The sequence below is a fragment of the Stegostoma tigrinum genome, chromosome 48 (genome assembly GCF_030684315.1).
Source record: "Stegostoma tigrinum isolate sSteTig4 chromosome 48, sSteTig4.hap1, whole genome shotgun sequence".
NCBI lineage: Eukaryota > Metazoa > Chordata > Chondrichthyes > Orectolobiformes > Stegostomatidae > Stegostoma > Stegostoma tigrinum.
Window position 1 is genome coordinate 1,601,705 of NC_081401.1, and position 24,269 is coordinate 1,625,973.

General features: G+C 42.8%; 1 protein-coding gene across 1 annotated transcript; it reads right to left on the bottom strand.

Annotated features, from left to right (window-relative positions):
* Positions 1-12,201: 12,201 nt before the first annotated feature.
* On the bottom strand, positions 12,202-23,971 carry LOC125450149 (c-Myc-binding protein-like). The gene is made up of 5 exons (XM_048526157.2): positions 23,903-23,971; positions 20,022-20,094; positions 17,932-17,980; positions 15,996-16,122; positions 12,202-13,161 (listed from the first exon to the last, which is right to left on the bottom strand). Exons 1-5 carry the CDS (start codon positions 23,915-23,917, stop codon positions 13,117-13,119), a joined length of 309 nt encoding a protein of 102 aa, XP_048382114.1. The 5' UTR covers positions 23,918-23,971; the 3' UTR covers positions 12,202-13,116.
* Positions 23,972-24,269: the final 298 nt, after the last annotated feature.

Below are 24,269 nucleotides of genomic sequence, written 5' to 3' on the forward strand. Positions count from 1 at the left end.
TTTCACCACTCCGGCCCCCCACTGTCTCTTTGTGAGTCTTTCTCTCAGCATTTGTCTTTCTGTTTATTTTTGCTCTCTCTCTGTTTATCTCTTACTCACTCTGTCAGCCTGTCTCTCTCTTTCTGAAGCAGGTCACTGAATTCGTGACATTATATTTCTAAATGCCTGGTTTGACAAGATCATGTCAGTGAAAATGTGGAAAAGGCACAATTTGAATTCTAAATCCTAAACTGCAATATCATTTGGATGGATGGTAAATGATAGTCTCCAGCTGTACTGTGGGTATGTTGGTGCACGCTTGTGTGATCTGTACCAACCACAGTCAGAGCAAATGCTTGCTGGTCAATGTAATAAAGTCTGAACTCTGTGCACGCCGATGTCTCATTCAGGGGGCGATTATCTGGGAATTGTGTTCCAGGAGGCAGAAGCATGAGCTTGGTTCTACACTTTGTATTCTGTCTGCACTCAGAGATAGTACCTTGTCTCGATGAGAGTGCAGGGAGTGAAGTTCAGCTTTTGTATTTGCTGGTTAAGTCAACCGTCATTATCCATCACTAATTGTCTTTGAAATTAATAAACAAAACATCGAAACTCAGCAGGTCTGGCAGCATCTGTAAGAAGAAAACAGTTACTGCTTCGAGTCTGGCAGCCATTCATCAGAACTGATAGCAGTCGGGAATAAGTGGTATTTATACTGAAGACTGGGCTTGGGGGTGGAGTGATGGGGAAGGGGAGGGGTGATGGAGATGCAGCCCAAAAAGTGAGAGAGAGAGAGAGATGCGTGTGACAATATGTGCCTTTCAGAGGGATTTGGTCTGTTCGGTTTCTCTTCGTGAGGGGGTTGTGAAGCACGTGCTGAGGCGTCTGCTCCATGAAGAGCAGAGTAAGTAATTTTTATTTAAAGTAAAGAAATGAAGCAGAAATGGGCAAAATCAGCTCAAACAGACCAAAGGTTTTAGTTTTGCTTTTAATTGTTGAAATTGGGCTGTTGGAATTGAAACTACCAGATACAGCTCTCTCTCTGTGCTAGATTCATACTGTTACTGATCCTTCTTCTGGGTTGGAATCTGTTGAATTGTTGAATTTGTATTTGCCAGGGATGTTCATGGAATGTTGCGATATTGAGTCGGTTGATGAGTAGCAGTTAAACAACACATTATTTAAGTATTTCAATAGCGTTAAAGTTATGTCAATTTTTTGTTTGCATTTTAATTACGGAGTTAGAATAAAGTGTGTTTTGCTAAAACCTCAGTAGTTTGACGATTCAAATCACATCTGGAATGCAGCATCATTTACTTGCCTGGAAATAAAAGTTCATGTATTTTTAGGATTTTTGGTCCATTCCGTAACATATGAAAACGGTGAGTAAACAAGTAGAGAGTGGACAGCAGGTCTGGACAGAAGAGAAGTTGAATATCTGACAAGAGAAGCGAAGAATAGGAAAAAATGTGCAATGGCAGAATTGGTGAACTTCTCATCAGCGTGTTCCACCTTCTATTGTGATCCTGGCTGATCACTTATTGCAAAATCATACAACTGTTCTTTTCCCATCCCCATCTACAACTTTAGCTTCTGGAAATTTATCTGTTTCTTTTTTGAACAAAAAAACATCAGGACCTTCGTCTCCACAGCCTTTTGTGGCACAGGCCTCCAGATGGTGACCACTCTCTGAGTGAACACATTTGTCATCATGTCAATTACAAGTGGTTACCCATGTGTATGCTGAGACTGTGGTTCCTTTATCTGGACTCCCAGGATGGGGGAAACATTATCATTGCATCCTGAGCCCTAGCAGAATTCTCAACACATCAAAGAGACACTTCACCTTCATATATAATTCAGTGAGTGCAGATCCACTCAAGCTCAATACTCCTCACAGGGCCAACCTGGCACAGCAGGGATTATTCTGGGAAAGGATCTGAGGAAGGGTCACTGGACCTGAAATGTTAACTCTGATTTTTTCCTTCACAGATGCTACCAGACCTGCTGAGCTTCTCCAGCAACTATGTTTTTGTTCCTGATTTACATTATCCGCAATTCTTTCAGTTTTTTATATTTCTGGGAAATCCTTACTACTGTCTCTTTACAGCAGGTATCAGTTTCTGTAGGTATCTGGAACAAGAATGTATGTAATACACCAGCTGTGGTCTCATCAATTGTACAAACTTTCAAGATCTACTGAAATCCTCGCGTAAGGAAGGCCAACATGCTGTTTGCCTTTCTAACACCTTGCTGCCCTACTACACCATCATTTTTGATTTCAATGACCACTGGACAAGGACATCCACATAGTCATAGATTCATATAACATGGAAACAGACCCTTTGGTCCAACTCGCCCATGCCCAAACTAAACTGTTGCCATTTGTCTACATTTGGCTTAAACGCCTCTAATTCTTTCATATTCTTGTACCTGTCTGAAATGTCTTTTAAATTTTGTATCTGGTCCTGCATCTACCACTTCCTCTGGCAGTTCCATCCTCATGCGAACCACTCTTTATGTGGAAAGATTGCCCCTCAGATGTTTTAAATCTCTCTCCTCTCAGCTAAAAATTAAGCCTTCTAGTTTTGAACTTCCCTTTGCAGTTCACCTCACATATGCCCCTCATTTTTCAACCTCTGTAAGATCACTCGCTCCTCAACCTCCTATGCGAGAGTGTTAACTGTCCCATCCTACCCATACACTCCTTCCAGTTACCAATATTGTCCCATTCTATCATTGCTTGAAGAATACTCTGATGCTCTGTTTATTTTTCCTGATGTGGATAACTTCACATTTGCATCTTCCACAATTTGTTTATATCATTCTGAAGCCTCCTCGCCTGCTTCACATCAGTCACAATGATGCACAGTTTTGGATTGTCATCAAACCTGGATATTTTACCCTGGATTCACTTATTAAAATTGCTGACATGTATTGTGACTTACTGGACCCAGAGTAGGGTCAGTTTATACAGCACCTGCGCTCGGTTTGTGACAAACAATAACATCTTCCAGTCGTGAACCATTTTAACTCTCCCTCCCAATTCCTGGGTGACATGTCCATCCTGGGTCTCCTCCTCTAGGGTCACAACGATATCTCCCAAAAGCTGAAGGAGAAGCATGTCACATGCCACCTGAGGAGCATGCAGCCCAATGGCCTAAATGTGGATTTTACCAGCTTCAAAATCTCCCCACCTGGCTTCCTCCAATGAACAACCATCCCTCTCATTTCCACTCCTGGACCTGATACAAACTCTCCATCTTCTCTCCCACCTATTTGCTCCTCCCATCTCACTGACCAATCCCCATCACTCCCTACCTGCACTCACCTATCACCATCCCAACTCCCTTCCCCAGCACCACCCCCCGCTATTTATTTCCGAGCTCTCTCTACCCGAAATACCTGATCTCCTGCTCCTCTGATGTTGCCTGGCCTGCTCTGTTCTTCCAACTCCAGACTGTGTTATCTCTGACTCCTGCTTTGACAGTTCTTCCTATCTCAGGGTCAGTTTGTGATCAGTCTGCGGTGCTAGAAAGCTGTGAAATATCCAGTGGGATGGATGAATCCTAGAAAGGTGTTATTAAGTGCAAATTGTTGTGGAGATTGTCAAATTTCAGCTGTCCTTGGAGACTGATTACACTTTTCCTCCAGCAAATTCTCAAGAGAACTGTTGGCCTGTTACACCTATCAAGAAAGCTTGGCTATAATCTGTAACTCCTGGAAGAAATCCCAATCTTCATCCACAAATCGTACCCACGTGCTACAACCAGAGCTTCTGTATAATAAATTGACAAAGTAGCACCTACAATAAGAGAGATAAATTTTCTGTTTGCTGACATGTGAGTCCCTCTATGTCTTTCAGTCTCTCCCTAATGAAGTCATGAATTGTACAAGTTGTTTTTTTCATTCTTTTCAGTTTCATCCGTGTTCTCCCTGTGGTATGATCAAAGGGTGCTGACAAATTTCGAAAAGCACACACTCTGTCCGTTCCTGTTGTTGCTGCTCACAATCCCCATGTCAGATGTAGCTGAACTGAATGATGATGTCTTGACTTACATTTTTTTTTCCGTTAAGTGTAACTGAAGCAGATCTTACCTGACCAGCTCTGTGAGCTGCTGGCTGCACTCAATGTTCAATCAAATCTCAGCGTCCTTGCCTGTCACACACTGGTAATAATTGGAGAGTGCACAGCAGGTTTTGGGAGGGTTCTGTAGCTGTGAACTATGTCTCAACCCACAAACTAAGATTTTCATTGCTCCCTGAGGAACGGACTTCCAATGAGAAGTTGTAGGGGAACTTAACACTGCCCACTGGCCCAAAAAAAAAGGAGAGCGCGACAAGACATCAAAGTGAGGGTTGAAGAAAATGCCCAAATTACACTCAGACAAGGTTTGACTGTTCACTGCATCATCCAGCTTCCCTCTCATGTGTAGATAATAAGGTGTAGAGCTGGTTGAACACAGCAGGTCAAGCAGCATCAGAGGAGCAGGAAGGCTTGACATTTTGGTTCTAGATCCTGCTTCAGAAATTCTTCAGATGCTTCCTTTCTGTCTCTTACTTCAGGTCTTTTAGTTAAGAGTTGCGTTACACTTGATCTTTAACTCCTAAACTCTTTCTGTTCCACAACTATACAATCACTTCACCTGATGTGGCAGCGCTCTGATCCTTGTGATTGCAAGTAAACCTACTGGACTCTAACCTGGTGTTATGTGGATTTTGACCTTGTCCATCCCAGTCCAAAACTGGCACCTCCATCATGGTCACAATTGTACAATGAAAGAGTCACACAGCACAGAATCGGACTGTTCACTGCAGCCAGTCTTTTCCAACGAAAATCCCAAACTAAACCAGTCCCATCTGTCTGCATCTGGTCTATTTCCCTCCAAACCTTTCTTATTCATGTATTTATCCAAATGTCTTTTAAACTTTGTGACTGTACTCACATCCATTCCTGCCTTTGGAAGTTCATTCTACATGTGAGCCATTCTCTGTGTTAAAAAAAAGTTGTCCTGAATGTCCATTTTAAATCTCTCTCTTCTCAACTTAAAAAGCCCCCACATGCTGCCAGGGTGATGGTAGAGTTATCTTCTGAAAATTTCCCAACAACTGACATGACAACTGCAACTGAAATAAATGCAAAACCATTCTAATAGGACCAGTACAACATTGCCCTGATGTAGATCTAAACTAGCAGAACTAGGCACTTTTAAAATATGTAATGGCAAAATCAACATTTGTAATCATCTCGTAGCAACAGTTTGCAGCATTTCAGAATGTACTGCAAGCCTCAATGATTTTAAAGGTCAAATGGCAGAAGACAAATACTTTGTACAATTCAAGTCAGATATGTTCACACAATCCGCAAACATCTACTATTTAAGGAGATAACAAGGTGTACAGCTGGATGAACACAGCAGGCCAAGGAGCATCTAAGGATCAAGAAAGCTGACATTTCGCGTCTAGACCCTGCATGGATCTGTAACCAAATGACGCTGATGCCTGGTAAATTCTGGTCATTATGAAAGGATAGTAGACTGAAGGACTTTGAACAACTTCGCATAGATAGGACAATAATAATAAATACTGTTATAAGTGGTCACTGAACATTTTGAGAGCTGGACAGCATAGAATATTTTGTCATTGAAAAGAAAATCTGATTGTAATTTCTTTAAGTTTGTTCGTCAAATGAAAGCAAAATGTTGTAAATACTGGAAAGCTGAAATGAAAAATATAATGTACGGGAAGTATTCAAATCTGGCAGCCTCTGGTGAGAGAAGCAAGAATTCATGTTTCAGGCCAGTGGTGGTCCTTCAGTGTCCTCTTTTATCCCAGGTAACTGGGTTGTGCTATATGGGGCAAGTACATGCAGAGCTGGGGAAGCAGCAGTACAGAATTAATCAGAACACATACTCTAAAATGTGATCAGCAGCACTTCAGTGCCTTTGCTTCTGGGAGGTTCGATGAACGAGGATGCGGCAGTTGATGTGCAGCAGCTCGTAATGTTAAATGCTTTGCAGTCTAAAAATCAATGGTTCTACACAGCATTCAAGCAGGGGATTTTATATTCTACCTAGAACTAGAATGCTTTCCAGTATTCACTGCAGTCCCATTAGTGCAAACCCTCTGCAAAATATCCATCTTATTAGTGATGAAGTCCTAAAATCAAAACTTGGAAGGACCGTATCACCAAGGTGAGGCAAAAACTGGTCTTTTGAGGGCACTGGTCCCTCTCCAAATGCAGGTACAAACCTGGTGGGAGGCAATCTCTCTGTTGTTGTACATGGTGCAAGTCAGACCCATTCCCAGAACTTGTGCTATTGCAGTCACTCAAGCCATTAATTACTTCATCTGGAGGTCTACGATTGACTGTGTCCACAGGGACACCATGTACAAAGCTCTGTAAAAGGGGAGGGAGAAGAATGTACCCAATGTCGCTTTCTTCCTGATGGCCACCATTATGTGCAGCTGCATGAAGCTGTGTGTAGACCTTTGGCATGCAAACACTAAGTATCATTACATACTGATATCCTACCTGTCCCACAGTGTTGCAAAGGATGGGACAGGCCTCGGCACCATGGAACACTCAACATAGTTGGACTGTTCCATATCACCTGTCCTTTGTGCAGAAATTTGTGAAAGGAAACACATTTGATCGCAAGTCCATTAGGAAGTGGTCAGCATGTAGTGTTGTCATGACCATGCAGGGAAAAGAGAGGATTGGTCTTGTCGCGTGATTCCCTGAGCATATTGTCAAAGTCACTTGGCAGAATGCCTCATTGCCAAAATGCACAAAGACATCACTTGGCTGGTGGTGAGAAGGGCACTGACCATTACATCCGTCATGAATGCTGGGCCCTCTGCGCCACCACATAACTGCCTTTGAGTGGCTGTGGATGGCAGACACAGTAACACAACTCCTGCTGCAATGTGTCTTTGCAAAGGAAATCTAGAGAGAAACATAATTGTTTTTGTCAGGGTTCAACCAAGCAGCTCTGAGAACCCATGGTCTGTTCCCTGGGACACACACTGAGACAAGAATCGACTACACCTGGAAGACCTTCGACTCAGTGAAAGGTGCTCTTTGGTCCAAAGTCGGTTGGTCTGCCAGAGCAAGGAGTTGACCTCTGCCGAGTATTGCAGACTGGCACATTCCAAGGTCCAGGATTATGTTCTGAGGGATGCACTAATGCTTGGGGTAGCCATCACAAAGGCACAACAGAGAAAGATGATTGTCTGAGGTCTTTCTGCCAAAGTTCAGTTTATAAAAGCCTTCAAATGTATATAAAGTGTGTCCTGCACGATTAAGAAATGCCTTTGAATTTGCAGCTGCAAGCAATGAGAAATCAATAAAGGACACTGACAGACTCCGCTGAGCATTCTGAAAAGAGTCACTGCAGTGACGACTTTATTCAGCAAAATGAGGAAGAATGCTGCCAAGAAACAGTGAGCCCCAAACATTACATTACTGTAGTGTTTCATAGAAACATAGAAGATAGGAGCAGGAGGCCACCATTCGGCCCTTCGATCTTGCTCTGCCATTCTTCACAATCACCCAAATCAAAAACGTAATCCTGCTGTCTGCCCATAACCTTTGACTCACTTCAAGTGCAATATCTCGTCACCTCTTGAATGCATTCAATATTTTAGCATCAACTACATCCTGTGATAATGAATTCCACAGGCTCACCACTCTGACTGAAGAAATGTCTCCTCATTCCATCCTTCCTTCTCTCTCTAACCAAAAGAAAAGTGCAGAGGCATTGAGAGAAACTGTTAGAAAGATTGTTGTAGCCTCAAGGATGTTTGGTTGGCTTGTAAAGTTGCACTGTAAATTTAAGGAACCAGTCAGTGCAGCTTGTTAGTATAAGTGTGGGCTTGGGTGAATACTGGGCTTCACTGAGTAAGGTAGGCAAAGTAAGATTCTTTTTTATCCTTCTTACTATTCAGGGGCAGAGATTGTAGTTAGAGCAGTGGTGTGCTCCTCCTGCCAGTTGTGGGCCATCAGGGAGCAGTCTAGTGACAGGAAGTGGGACCAGCTACAGCACCTCACAGACTGCATTGTTTGGCTGCAGTTTGCCGAGCATACAGGGGGCAGAGAGTGATAGACACTAATTACAGGGAGGTGGTCACACCAGAGATTCAGTCAGGTAAATGGGTGACCGCCAGGAGAGGCAGGCAAGTACTGCAGGAGTCTCCTGTAGCTATTCCCTTCTTTAACAGGTTTGGATACTGTTAGGGGCACAGCCTGTCAGAGGAGCACTGGCTCTGCTACAGAGCAGGGTTTGGCAAGATACAAGCAAGCAATAGTGGTCAGAGACTCACCAGTTAGGGACAGACAGGTTTTGGAGAGTGTGCAGAAGAGCCTGTAAGAACAGCATTTGCTTTAAGATATGCACACCATTGTTGAAGGGCAATCTTAATGGAACCACACGATATAATAAATGGGCCATCTAACAGCAAAGAAAACTCTTAGAATCATTCAATGATGACATGGATTGTGGCAATTCAGCTTATTTGTTCAGGTCAGCACTCTGCAAGAGAAACATAAACAGTCCCAGCCTCCCACCCTGGGCAGAAAACTCCTAGGTACTTATTCAATTCCCTTTTGAAAGATCCACTTGACTTTGTTTCAAAACACACTCTTGGTTGATGCATTCTTTAATTTAAGGAACCAGTCAGTGCAGATAGTAAGTGCAGGCTTAGATGAATAGTGGGCTTCACTGAGTAAGGCAGGCTAGGCATGATTCTTTTCCCTTTCTTACGGTAAAGGGGCAGAGATGGTAGTAAGGGCAGTGGTGTGCTCCTCCTGCCAAATGTGGGAGCTCAGGGAGCAGTCTGGTGTCCCTGACAACTATTTTTGCAGGAAGTGTGACCGTCCGCAGCTCCTGGCAGACTGCATTGTTTGGTTGGAGTTTGGCGAACATGCTAGACACTAGTTACAGGAAGGTGGTCACACCATAAGTTCAGTCAGGTAGATGGGTGACTGCCAGGAGAGGCAGGCAGGTAGTGCAGAAGTCTCCTGTGGCTATTCCCTTCTTTAACAGGTTTGGATACTATTGGGGGCATAGCTCTCAGGGAAGTATAAAAGCAGCTACCAGGACTGTGGCACCACAACTGGTTCAGCTGTGCAGCAGGGTTCAGCAAGATACAAGTGAGCGATAGTGATAGGAGACTCGCCAGTTAGAGACACAGACAGGTTTTGGAGAGGGTGCAGAAGAAGTTTACCAGGATGCTGCCTGGATGAGAGGGTATGAGCTAGAAGGAAAGGCTAGAAAAACTCGGGTTGTTTTCTCTTGAGCAACAGAGACTGAGGGGAGATTTGACAGAAGTCTGTAAAGTTATAAGATGCGTAGATGGGGTTGATAGTCAGAATTTTTTTCCCGAAGGTTAAATACTAGGCATTTAAGGTTAGAGGGTGAAAGTTGAAAGACGAAGTTGGGGTGATTTTTTAATACAGGGTGGTAGCAGTCTGCAACACTGCCAGGTGTAGTGGTGGAGGCAGGTGCAATAAGAGCATTTAAGGGATTTTTAGATAAGCACATGAACATGCAAGAAATTAAGGGACACGGGCCAAGGGTAGGCAGAAGGGAATAGTTTAATTTGGCATCACATGTGCCTAACGGCCCATTCCTCTGCTGTACAGTTCTATGTTCTAAATGCTAATGTATGTTTTTTCTTTACTTGCAAAGACTGTACAGAACTGCTTTACTCCCTGCATATGTACGAGGTTTTTTTATAAAGTAAATTTTTAAAATAAAAATAATGTGTGTCAGGTTTTAATCCTTTAACCTCACCCCTCCTCCCTGAACCAGTCATCCTGAAGCGTGTCTCTGGAGCAGGCTCTGTTCCTCATGGGAGAGATGGAGTGTGAGAGACCCGGAAGAGAGCTGGAACCAAATGCAATGATGACGATCAGCTTTTGAGTCTGTCTATGTCTTTCCACGAATATAGGAGGTATGGTTAATAAGTTTGCAGCTGACATCAAAATTGATGGTACAGAGGACAGTGAATGAGCTTATATAATGGATCAATTGGCTGAGAGTGGGAGATGGGTTTTTAATTTAGATAAATGTGACATATTGCATTTTAGTATAACAAACAGGGTAAGACTTATACAATTAAAAGTAGGGCCTTGGGCAATGCTGTCATACAAAGAGACCTAGGGGTTCAGGTACATATGCCTTACATGCAGGCAGGGTGGTTAAGGGGCGTTGAGCATGCCATTATTCAGACTTTTGAGTATAGGGGGGTGCATGTGTCTGTGTGCATGTTTGGGGATATTAGCTGTGTAGCGTGTCTATGTGTGTGTGTAAACATGCACGTGATCAGGGTCTGTGCGAAGTTTCCACTGCTCCCTTTAACTCAAGTAACAGGCTTGTAAGGATATTAGGCTGACCTTACTGCCACCTATAAATATCATTTATTTGAACACACCATTAATCATTATCAGCTTTTGTGAATAAGTATTTCTTTATCATAAGACAATTGCAACAATAATTTGTGGATTAAATTAACCTTATCTTGCTTATGACTAAGCTTTACTACTGATCTTGTTTTTTGTAAAATTGTAACACTTGAAAAACAGAAAGACAGCTGAACAAGTTTTACGAACTTTCACAGACCACTGTGTGGCAGCACTTGGTTTGCCTGTGACTGTGCAGACTGTAAGAACAGCATCTTCTTTTAAGATATGCACACCATGGTTGAAGGGCAACCTTAATGGAACCATGCAATATAAGTGGGCTTTCTAACAGCAAAGAAAACTCTTAGAATCATTCAATGATGACATGGATCGAGACAATTCAGCATGTTCAGGTCAGCACTCTGCAAGAGAAACTCAGCCAGTCTCTTTCCCCCACCCTGAGCAGAAAACTCTCAGGTACTTATTAAAATCCCTTTTGAAAGACTCACTTGACTTTGCTTCCAAGCACACCTTTGGCTGACACATTCTTAACTACTCTCCCAAGTCACCAGCAGTTCTTTTGCCAATTACCTTGAATTGGTGTCCTTGGTTAAACAGCCCATCTATCAATAAGAACAGGTTGTCACCATCTACTGTTTTAATCGATGCTTCTGAATTCCTCTATCAAATTTTTTCTCAATCTTCAACCATCATAGAATCCCTACAGTGTGGAAATAGGCACTTTGGCCCAACAAATCCACACCAACTTACCCAGACAGATCCCTCTTTAACCCACTGACTCTACACATCCCTCAACACTACAGGCAATTTTTCATGGCCAATCCACCTAGCCTGCACAATTTTGGACAGTGGGAAGAAACTGGAACACCTGGAAGAAACCCACGCAGACACGAGGAGAATGTGGAAACTCCATAGTTGCCCTAGGGTGGAATCGAACCTGGGTTGCTGGCAGCAGTGCTAACTAGAGCCACCGTGCCACCCCCTTCTTGAAAGTGAATCTTGAACTTCTCCAACCTAACCATGTAACTGAAATGCCTCAGCATTCATTTTCTGAACTGGTCCAAATAGACACAATTTAACATCCTCCCTGGGTTGTGCTGTCTGAATCCAACATTATGTCTGAAGTGTGACAGAACTGGTGTCTTATCTTGAGCTTCTGTGCACAATACCTCAATTTATAGGATACCTATTGAGTTTTCAACCACTTTCTCATCCCACCTGCCAACAATTTATCCCATCTTTTGAAATAGAATTGTACTCCTCCTTTCATGCTGCATCTCCAGTAAGATGGATTATTGCAGGCTTGTCTCAGCTACTCTAAATCCATCTAATTGCATCAGCTTATGTCCTACTGAAATCAATCCTTATCTTCTGCACAGTTCAGTCTGCTTCAAAGTTTTGTGTCATCTGCAAAGTCTGAAACTTTGTCTGAACACCCAAGTTCAGGTCATTGCTCTCAATCAAGAAAAGCAGCTTCTGAATCACCCCACTAACTTTCTCCCGTCTGAGAAAGAAAACAGTTGACAATTACTACTTCCTGTCACTCCACTGACATTATATAAATGTGTGCCTCCCAACAAGTTCAACAAACACAGTAGGCTTCCACAATATTGAGAGGGGATGTGCAAGAAACATTGAGTGTGAGAGAGAGAGAGAGAGAGAGAGAGAGAGAGAGAGAGAGCGCGCGCGCAAGACAGAGCGAGTGGAGGGAAGAGCAGAGGGAGATCACAGGGAAAGATGGAGAGAGGATGGTAGTTATATGAATTCAGATTGAGTTTAATTAATAAACACACCAAATGTATAAGCAAATTTATTGAGTAAATCCAAAAAAGAGAAACAGTGAAGTCCTTTACAACTACAAGCAGCAACAGGGTTTGTGTATTAATGGAGCCAATTAGTCCTGTTGTCAGTCAGATTATTAATAAAAGTACTTTACTGATAAAATACTATTCCTGTGGACCTGCTGCTCTAAGGTACTGGACTCCAGTTTTGAGTTAGTGGGTCTGATAACCAGAATGCACTTTCTGCCAAACTGCTGGCATGAACGGTGAACAAGGGAGGTTAATAACTGCACTCAAGTGCTGCCAAGTTCCATTTGTTCAGTCTGGCTTGTGACCAGATAATGCAATGCTAGGGACTGTATTGCACCACCTGTACTATTAACCTGTTGCACCCAAACTAGCAGCATATGTAAGACAAAATGTACTTCTTAACAAGCTCAGTACACCTCCCCACAAACTTCGTGCTTAACAAACCTAGGCCAAACAATCATTGAAATCTCTCTCAGGTCTCTGGGAACATCATTCCAACTTGAATACAACATTTTAGACAGTTCCAACAATACATGAACAGTTTGTTTTGTTTTTTTCATATCTGAATCAAAGTTCCTCATGTAACCAATACATTGTTCTAATTTAAACACATTTTTTGAAGTATGTTTCAATATTTAATTCCAAATGCTGCTCTGCAGACAAGCACACAATACAGCAACTGCATCATTGTATGGTAAAGGTAAAGTTGCCATAATGCCAGAGGACTATCGGGCTGCTCTCTCATTTGAAAGAGATGTGGTCAGCTGAAAGTGGCAACTTATTTGACAAAGGGCTGGCTGATTTTCTGCCCTATAAGTCCCCAAAATTGATAGGATTTCCAAAGCTGAAATAATCCAAATTCACTTCACGCCTTCTGACAACATGGAAATTCCTGATTCGCTATTCAGTTTGTCCTGTCTCTTTTGGCAGTTCAAACTGTGCAAGCTGTGGACAAAAGATCAAAATATTTTAGCCGTCACTAAAATGAGCTTCCCAGAGATGTCTATATCAAAAACTTTTACAGTCTGCATAAAAACCAAATGAACTACGGTCACTAGAAATCAAAAATCAAAATAGAAATTGCTGGAGAAGCTCAGAATCAGTTAACATTTCAGGTCCTCCTCCATCTTTCCACCACTGTCCCTGAAAATTCGGCATTGCTCTCAAAGAAATAATTTTATTTTGTAGTTCAATAAAAATCAGTGAGGAAATGAATAGTTCTACAAAAATGCACCAAAACCACAGGATTTTAAAACGAACAACAGTTCAATGTAGACTCTGTACATAGAACTTGACCAGTGTGAAGCAAGATTCATCAGACAGCGTTTTACTTCGGCAGTCCAAATCTGGAAAGGCATTTCATTCTTAATATGAGGAGAAAAGTTTCCACTCAGAGGCTGGCAAACCTGTGGAATCTCAAACAGACAAGACTATGGAGGCCAGGTCACTGAAAAGATTGAAGAAAGAAATGAACAGATTTACCAGACTGATGCCTGACACATAAACAGAGACTGGATCAGTTGGGATTATATTCAATGGAGTTAAAAATGAAGAGGTGGAGGGAATCTCCAAAACTTATAAAACTCAAAAGGATTAGACAGAATAAACTTAAGGTGGATAAGGGCAGAGTTGAACCAGGGCTCACAATTTAAGAATGTGTTTAAGAGCGAGACAAGGTTAAATTTCTTCACTCCAAGTGGTGAGCTTGTGTGATTTACTGAAACAGAGGCCATAACACTGAATGTCTTCATGGGGTGAAATATGGTTCTTGGGGGCAAGAGATCAAAGAGTGTGGACAGGGTACTAAGTTAGATGAACACTCATGATCAAATGGAATGGCAGAGCAGGTTCAAAGGACTGAGTGGCCTACTCCTGCTCCTGTTTACCTTACATCTATTTCTAGACACTTGATATCAAGGGGCTTAGAGAGACAATAGGAGGATGCCACTGAGATAAAGAATCAGTCACGATCACAGTGAATGGTGGACGAGTCTCAATGAGAGAAATTGCCCAGTCTTGCTTCCGCTTCCTACATTTTCATCTTCTGGGCTTCATTTAGTGGGAACAATCTGATCATCCTCCCAAAACCTTCATCATTTTCTAGAATCTTTAACCTTCTCTGGTCCTGTGAGAAAACATTCATTTCTCAAACCTATCTCAGCTTTCACCTCCCTTAACTGCCGCTAACCTCATACACCTTTACCAATTCATTTTTATGGCTTTATCATTTTTGTATCACACGTGCAGTAAGTAAAACTCTGACTGTAGCATATCACCCCATACTTGTTAATATCCTTTTCAGGGACACAAGATATAAAATTCAGAATCTACATGTTTTATACGGAGTTTTCAACCTGAACGCAAGTTGGACATGTCTATCTGAACCAAAAAGTCTCTGTTCCTGCATGAAGAATCTCAATTTATAATCCGCCTTTCTTTTCACTATTCTTTTCTCCTAAAACATTTGGCTTGGTACATGGTATTATTTCCCCCATGGTTGAGTCTAAATTACTCTCTCTTCACCAAACTTCATCATTCCTCTTGTACAGACAACCAAATCAATGCAATGAGCTAGCTCAGAAGACTGGACTCCGGTTTGTAACAAAGAGTGATGCCAACAGCATGGGTTTAATTCCTGCTCCAGCTGTGATTCTCATGAAGGACTCTCCATCTCAACCTCTCCCCTCACTGGAGGCACTGTGACACTCAGGTTAAACCACCACCAGTCATCTCTAGCTCAGCCCTATGGTCCAGCAGGATTATAGTGACATAACCTATATCCAAATCATTCATATAACTGCATAAGACTCCACATGTCAAATCAAATACAGTTTTTTGCTTTGCAATGCATCCATTGAATTACTTAATGGAGAATGTGTTGTCTACCAGGACAAGCCCAGAAAGGCATTAAGCATCAACCACATGGTGTCGTTTTGGAATCATAAGAATGGCAGCTGTGATAGAAGAGCCTCCAATCATATCTGTGAGTGTCAGAAGAAGCAAACTCAATCCGGAAGCTTCACTAGTACTTGTTCACCAGATTCATTAAATTTCACTACCTGCTCCAATGTGACAAAAGGTCAGGCACGAGCTGCTGTTTTCTTAAACCTACTGATCCAAGGACCCCAGCCTTTGAGAATATTTCTTTCCTTGAGGATGTACTCAACCCATGCAATACCCAAGAAATGAGAGCATCACTGACTTCTCTTCCTATTTGCGCTGGAATTTAGAGAGTGTGATTGGGCCTCATATGAAAGCCATATTTGGCAAGCTGTCTGGCCTTTCCTGCTGGTGTGGTAGAGAGCCTGAACTAAAAATTAAATAAAATAAATTTGTATTTCTCAACACTCAACGACAACGTTGCTGGCAAAGCTCAGCAGGTCTGGCAGCATCTGTGGAGGAGAAAGCAGAGTTAACGTTTCGGGTCTAGTGACCCTTCCTCAGAACTTCAACATTAACCCTCAACACAGCCAACCACCCTTGTTTGAGAACAAAAGGAAAACAATCCAGTGAGGAAAGGTTCATCACTGGAATAGATTTAGAGACTGATAAATGGAGCATAAAATCGTAATTTGATGAGGTAAAAATCAAGTTTGCTGTAGGTATCAGTGGCACTTCATCCATTTATGGCTCTAACTGTTGAGAAAATCTGACTGGATTCATGCAGCCCCACCACAATGAAACAACTCAAATGGCTTCATACAACCGTGGGCCATCTCACGGACAGTGAGTGAGATAGTACTCATTACTCAGCAGAAACACATGGCATCATGCATTACCTTCTCTTTTAGTTCTTTATTTTCCTCCAGCTGCAATTGGTATTCTTGTCTCAGTTCTATTATTTCAAGTCGCAGTGCTAATACATCTGAAGGCTCAGGACCTATGGCCAAATGCTGTTTCAAAAAACTAAGACATATTAAGGATAGACACAGCTCTCTTTCAGTACAGCAAAACTGTAACACCACTGAGCAATGCACAAAGAAATGTGAAAATAGATCGTTCTCAGGCAGACCCATTAGTTCGAGATTCTTGTTTTCTACAATACCACTGGTACAAATAGCATAATATAGCAGTATAGCTTGTGCTGGAGTTACATTTCTGTAATGATTCCAAAATATAACTTCGCCTTAAATGCTAAACTCAGATGGATTGATTCTTGGCCAGTAGGTGAACCAAGCTTTATGGTGAAAGGGGAGGCAGGTGGATGTGAGGAGAGTCAAGTCAGTCATTATCCATTTGAATAGCAGTACAGGCAAAGGGCTGAATGATCTATTCCTGGTCCTATTTCTTGTCTCTCCTCTTTCGTATGACAATAAGGGCAACATTTAAACTAAATAACAAGGTATATGGACATTAAAGGTCAAGGTAGCAATAGGCATTATGAAACATTAAGGAATATAGAGTCAAAAGATAAGTAGGAAAACAAACAACCTACGAAATTTATTAAATCGCAGAGTCATAGTCATAGAGATCTGCATCAGAGAGAAAGGCTCTTCTGTCACCACATCTACACCAGAAATAAATAACAAGTAAACTATTCTAATCCCATTTTCCAATACTTGACTCTTAGCTTTATATGCTTTGGCATCACAAGTGCACACCTAAATATTTATCCAACGCTATGGAGAGTTTCTGCTTCTACCATCCTTTGAGGCAGTGAGTTCCAAGATTCCCACCAGCCTCTGGGTGAAGAGATTTTCCTGACATGTCCTCTAAACAGTCTGCCATTTAGCTTAAATCTATGCCCCTGGTCACAAACCACTTCATCAAAGGGAAGGAGTTTCTTCCTATCAACAGTCATAATTTGAGATATCTTGATAGTCTCTCCGTGCCCCACCTCCAGTGTCCTCTGCTTTAAGGAAAATAACCCTAGTTTAGTTTATCTAATCTCTTTTCATCTAGTCCCAGGCAAATCCTGGATCATGCTCTCTCCACCCTCTTCAATGCTATCACACCCCTCTTAATTCCAGAACTTAACACTCTAACCAAATATCTTTTCTAAAGTTCCAGTGGAAAGTCAGAGTAAATCAAAAACATGTCCTGCAAGGTTATTTCATGCGAATCCTATTCGATTTCCTTTTGAAATTAATGAAATTCTCCACTCCAACCATCCTGGTAGGCAATGAGTTTCAGGTCATTACCACATGATGCAGAAGAAATTGGTTCTTCACATTCCTGTACATCTCTTTCCTAAAACCTTAGATTTGGATTTTGCTGCTTCAAATGACAGCAAAATGGAACAAGTTAGATTTAGTTAAGATGCCAGAGATAAGCTGCTCTCAGATCAGGTGTGATCAGCTTCTAACCTGTGCCAAGATTTGTTGCAATAGTATTCTGTTCAGTTCAGTCCCTGTCAAAACTGATGGGTGATGGGGGTATCAGAAGAGAGAGATTTAGCAATGGCAAGGAAACTGAATGTCATATGTGACATGTGATTCTCTCTTGTTGAAGTTGGTCACTACCTGGCACATGTTCCTTGATATTTACTTGCCCAAGCCGGAATGTTGTTCAGGTCTTGTTTCTTTCAGACACAGACTGTTAAGGCTATCAAGATCACTGCAACGCTATCAGGTTCGGAGAACCATCGGCAATAACTTCTGATCTTGCAACAGCACTGGCACCTCGAAAATGAACAAAACTGTTACAGCTGTTATGGCACAGTTTCTCAATGAGGCCAGAGAGAACAGGTAACATTTGCTGATCAGTAAAGGATACTCCATGACATTGTTGGGCTTCTCTGGTTCTTCATACAGGATGACCAGCACTGAAAAATAAAACTGTTTCAAGTCTATACATTCATTGCAAGTGCTCAAGACATATTGACATACAAAGAACAAGACCCGATTTTCAGCTCAACTCTACATCCCTACCGATAATTTTTCACCTCCTTGGTAATCATCTACTTCTGACTTTAAAAAATATTTATTAAAGATTCTGCACCCACTGATTAAGGACGGAATTCCAAAGACTCTCAGCCCTCAGGAGAAAAATAATTCCCTCATCTGTTTCTTAACTAGATTAATCTCAAGTTTTAAACTATGTCTCCTCATTCCAGAATCTCCCAAAAAGTGGAAACATCCTTTCCATATCTTTTCAGTCAAGTCCCCTCTGGATCTTAGATGTTTCTCTGGCTCTTCAAAACTCCAGATGATACAGGCCTATCCTGTCTAACCTTTTCCCGTAAGGCACTCCACTCGTTCTAGTTATTACACTAATAAACCTTCTCTGAACTGTTTCACACACTCATACCCTTCTGTAAGTACAGTAAGTACTGTGCACTATTCCAATTACAGTCTCCCCAGAACCCTATACAACTGAAGGACAACCTCTCTGCTCTCATATTCAAATAGCGTCACAATAAAACAATGTCGTACCAGCTTTCCAGATCACTGGGCCTTCACACCGACTTTGTGATTCATGCAGCAGAGCAACCAGATCTCTCTGTATCTCAGATATGCAACCTCCCACCATTTAGATAATATGCTTTTTTATTTAATTCTTCCTGCCAAATGAACAATTTCACAATTGCCCATTTTAAACTCTATTCGCCAGATCTTCGCCCACTCACGTACCCTCTCTCTAGCCCTTCGTAGGCACCTTATGTCCTGTTCCCAACTCACTTTCCTATGTATTAAGGTGTCATCAGCAATTTAGTGACCATACGTTCATCCATACCTGTTACATAAATTGTAACGTGTTGAGAACCAAGTACCTGCCCCAGTGGCACCCCATTTCTGACACCATTCCAGCCACTAATGCGGCATGCTTGGATTTTGAGAAGGCTTTTGATAAACACGCTTCAGAAAAGGTTATTGGGCACATGGGTTGGGGGATAGTGTATTTGTGTGGGTCAAGAATTGGTACATGGACAGGGATGAAAATGGGTCTTTTTGCCACAACTGGCAGGCCGTGGCTAATCCTCGAGGATCAGTGATTGTGACCCACTTACTCATGATATAAATTAATGACCTTGATGATTGAGGCAAACACAACACTTCCAAGTTTGCTGATGATGCAAAACTGGAAAAAGGAGGATGCAAGGACACTTCAAGGTGACTTAGATAAGTTGAGCAAGTCTGAAAACAACATGGCAAATGCACCACAACGTAGCTAAATGTGAAGTTATACGTATCAGCATGAAAAAAATTTCAAATTGGGAAATGTGGGTGTACAAAGGGATCTAGATGTTGATGTAAGCCAGCCAAGAGACAAGCATGTGCAGCGAGCAATTAAGAGAGCAGAGAATACACTGGCCTTGCTTGCAAGGGGTTCCAAGAGGAAACAAGTATATATTGAATACGTTTAGATAAATTTTATGATTTTTGAGGCATCAGGCAGTGTAAAGAGGAAGCAGGAATATAACACTGAATGGCAGAGGAGACTCAAATGGCCCAACCCTGTTTCTATAGTTTCCAGTTTGTCATTAACCACTGACGTTCAGCAGCATTTATGATGCAACTCATAAAAACAAAGATCTTAGGCAGCACCTTCCAAACCTACGACCACTTCCGTCTGGAAGGACATATGCAATAGATACATTGGAGCACCACCAACTACAAGCTCCTCTACTAGTCACTCACCACCATGACTTAGAAATATATTGCCATTCTTTTACTGTTGCTGGTTCAAAATCCTGGAATTCCCTCCCTACAAGCACTGTAGGTCTACTTTCAGCACATGGACTGCAAGGGTTCAAGAAGGCAGCTCACCTTCTTAAGGACAACCAAGAATGGGCAGTAACTGCTGGCCAGCTAGTTACACCCATATGTCACGAATGAAAAAAAAATATGAAACCAGCACCTTACCTTTTGTAAGCATATCCAGCACATTGCCTTTTTCTAAGTATCTACGAAATTGCTCTCTCTGTAAATCAGCAGCCTGGAGTGAACAAAAGTAATAATGTTTCTGCATTTGTGGTACAAATATGTATAAGTTTATTAGTGACATCAATCCTCAACCACCCACTGTTTCACCCACTCTTTCCCTCATCCATCTCTACTCTCTTCTCCTGCTCTACCCCTCTTCTCTCCTCCTAAACTCCTGCCCATCCTTCCGCCTCCACCCTACCTTCCAAAACTTATGCTTTCTCTGACCCCTGCCCTCCATTCCTCACTGTTCTCTCATTTTCTGTGTTCCTGACCCTTCTTCATCTATCCATCTCCCTTTCTCCATTCCATTCTCCTTTCTTAACATCCACCTCATCTCACCCTTTCCCCATCTCCCTTTGCCCCTCCAGGCACTACCATTCTCCCTCACCTCCACCACGTCCCACATCCCCATCTCCTGTTCCTCCTCCTCCTCCCCCTCCCACCACCCACACGCACCCCTCTTTACTCCCGATGTGCAGTCTTCGTCTAGTCAACATGGATTCGTCAAGGGCAGGTCACGTCGCACAAACCTCAGTTTTTTTGAGAAGATGACCAAGCATATGGATGAAGGTAGGGCAGTTCACGTGGTGTACATGGACTTCAGCAGAGCTTTTGATAAGGTTCCACATGGTAGGCTATTGGAGAAAATACGGAGGCATGGGATTGAGGGAGATTTAGCAGTTTGGATTAGAAACTGGCTTTCTGTAAGAAGGTAACCAGTGGTGGTTGATGGAAAATATTCAGCCTGGAGACCAGTTACTAGTGATGTGCCTCAAGGATCTGTTTTGGGACCACTGCTGTTTGTCATTTTTAATAAATGACTTGGATGCAGGCATAGGTGGATGGGTTAGTAAGTTTGCAGATGACACTGAAGTCAGTGGAGTGGTGGACAATGTGGAATAATGTTGCAGGTTGCAGGGAGACTTGAAAAAACTGCAGAATTGAGCTGAAAGGTGGCACATGGAGCTCAATGTGGATAAATGTGAGGTGGTTCACTTTGGGAAGAATAGGAAGGCAGAATACTGGGTCAATGGTAGCGTGGATGTGCAGAAGGATCTTGGTGTCCATGTACATAGATCCCTGAAAGTTGGCACCCAGGTTGATAGTGATGTTAAGAAAGTTTATGGTGTGTTAGGTTTTATTGGTAGAGGGATTTAGTTCCAGAGCCGTGATGTCATGCTGCAACTGTACAAAATGCTAGCGTGGCCTCACTTGGAATATTGCATGCAGTTCTGGTCACCCCATTACAGGGAGGATGTGGAAACACTAGAAAAGGTGCAGAGGAGATTTACCAGGATGTTGTCTGGTCTGGAGCAAAGGCCTTATGAAGGACTGGGGGACTTGGCTCAAAACTCGCTAGGACTTGGGTTTGTTCTCATTGGAGAGAAGGCGACTAAGAAGGGATTTAAATAGAGACACACACAAGATGATCAGAGGATTAGATAGGGTGGACAGTGAGAGTCTTTTTCCAAGAATGATGATGTCAGCTTGTATGAGGGGGCACAGCTACAAATTGAGTGGTGATAGATTTAAGACAGATGTCAGAGGCAGGTTCTTTACTCAGAGTGGCAAGGGTGTAGAACACCCTGCCTGCCAATGTGGTGAACTTAGCCAAATTAGGGGCATTTAAACAGTCCTTGGATAAGCATATGGATGATGATGGGATAGTGCAGGGGGGTGGGCTTAGATTAGTTCACAGGCTAGCGCAACATTGAGGGCCGAAGGGCCTGTTCTGCGCTGTATTGTTCTACGTTCTTCTCTCACACATCAACTTCCCTCTCTCGCTCCCCCTTCCACTATACCCTCATGTCCTTCCTACCCTCTTCTCTGCCTCCCACTCCCTTGACCTTCTTTCCTTCCCATCCCAGTTTCCTTGTGCCATTATTGAAGGAGACCCAGGCCCTTCTGCATCTCAGAGCTGTGCTCTTTCACCATTTAGATCATATGCCCTTTTCTTTGTTTTCTTGCCAGTCTGAACAATTACACAGTTCCCACATTTGCCAGACCTTTATCCACCCCCTTAACTTATTCACATCCCTTTGCTACCTTCACAAGTTACATTCCTATCCACCTACTTATCAACAAATTTGGCAACTTCCATTTCTTCAATCTAGTCCTTTATACAAGTTGTAAAACTGTTCAGGCCTCAGCACTGAACCTGTGCACACTGCTCATTACTTCTGCTAACCTGAAAATGCATCAACTATCTCACTGGCCTCTCTGAAAGTTCAGTCCATTATGACACAAGGACCTGTCAGTCTGCAGCTCCAACAACTTGCACAGTATCAGTGTTTGGCACTTTCTCAACTACCTGCCTCCCATCCATTCCTGATTTACAGCTACTTAGACAATAAGACCAGAAGATGAAGGAGCAGAAGCAGACCATCTGGCCCATCAGGTTTGCACCACCCTTCAAGTGATCACAGCTGAACTGAGAATCCTCGACTCCACTTTCTTGCTGAACTGAGAATCCTCGACTCCACTTTCTTGCCCTTTACCCATAACCCTTGATTCCTTCAATGACTAAAAATCTATCTTAGCCTTGCATATACTTAATAACCCAGCCTTTAAACAGCCATCTGTGGTTCTATAGATCCAGGCACTCTTAAAAGGAGAAATTCCTTCTTATCTCTGTTCTGGACCTGGAAGAAAGGAAAGCAGATGCTGGATGTCAGACTTGATAAAACATGGAGCTGGAGGTGCACAGCAGTTCAGACAGCATCAGAGGAGCAGCAAAGTTGACATTTCTGGTCTGGATCCTTCATCAGGACTGGGAGAAAGTGGGGAGTACTCAAAGAAATACAGGGAGCAGCTTCTCCACATTAACCCTTTCAACTTCACTATGAATCTCATAAGTTCAGGTTTCCTCTCATCCTTCTAAATTTGACAAGCCCAACCTACTTAATGTCTCCAATTTGCCAATCACATTATACCCAGGATCAACCTAGTGAACTTTCTTTGCACTCTGTCCAACATCTTTCCTTAGATACAGTAACCAAAACTAGTCTCAGTATCCCAACTGCAATCTGTGGCATAGTTTAGTATCATCCCCCACACACATTTTATTCTCCATTCTTTTGAAGTAAAGGCTAACATCTGATTTGTCTTTCCTATTACCCTGTAGAATTTTGCAATGGTGCTAGCTTTTTGAGATTCATACACAAGCACTCACAAAGACCTGTGCCATAGCTTTACACATTCTTCATCTGCTTACTTCACTCCCTTCTCACTCTTCCCAGTTAGCATTACTCTCCTTTTCCTTCCCAGTTGTTTTTTTCCTCTCCTCCTCCTCCCACCATCCTAGTTCCATCCCCTCCTCCTCTAATCTCCCATCCACCTCTTCCCCTCTCACTCCACATGCCTCCTCCATTCTTTTCTTTCAGCTCTCCTGCCTCCCTTGTTCCCCTTCCTCACCCACTTCACTTGCACCTCAAATTCATCACCTCATCTTCATCTACCTCTCTTCCCCCCACTTACATCTTGCCTCTATTTCTCCATCATTCTCCACCCACTTTCTCTCCCACCCCAACCTCACCATTTACTCTATTCATCCCCCACCCCCAGCCTAGTCCTCCAACACCCCCTCCACCCCAAGCCCTCCAACCCCCACCTGAACCTACTTTTCTCTCCCCTCCTGTCTTCCCTCCCTCACTTCATTTCCTTCCCACTGCCCTTCACCCAAACCCAAACCCCTTCCCCCTCTCTTACCACCCCTCAGCAGCATCTCTTCCTCACCCTCTTTTCTTTTTTTTTTACTCTCTCTCCCCTCCCCCTCCTTCCCACCTCTCTACAACCCACTCACTCGCTTACTTACTTACCCCAAAACGCGCCATATTCTTTGACGCTGATATCCCAGGCTCCGCCCCCGAACTCGCTGATTGACAGGATCTCCAGCCAATGACTGCCGGTTCACTGAATGGCCAATCATATGGTACCGTCGGTGACCGCGCTCGCGCCGTTTGTCCAATTAGTAAGCGAGTGACTCAGCCCCCGCCCCGAACTTCGACGAGCCGCGATCTTTCCACACCTGGGACTAATATCTGCATTAATCCCAGGAGCACCAGCTGGACCCACACCTGGTTTAACATCTGCACTCACTACTGGGTCTAACAGCTGGGTATTAGATCTGCACTAATCCCTGGGACTAACATCCAGGTCCACAACTGGGGCTAACATCTACAGTAA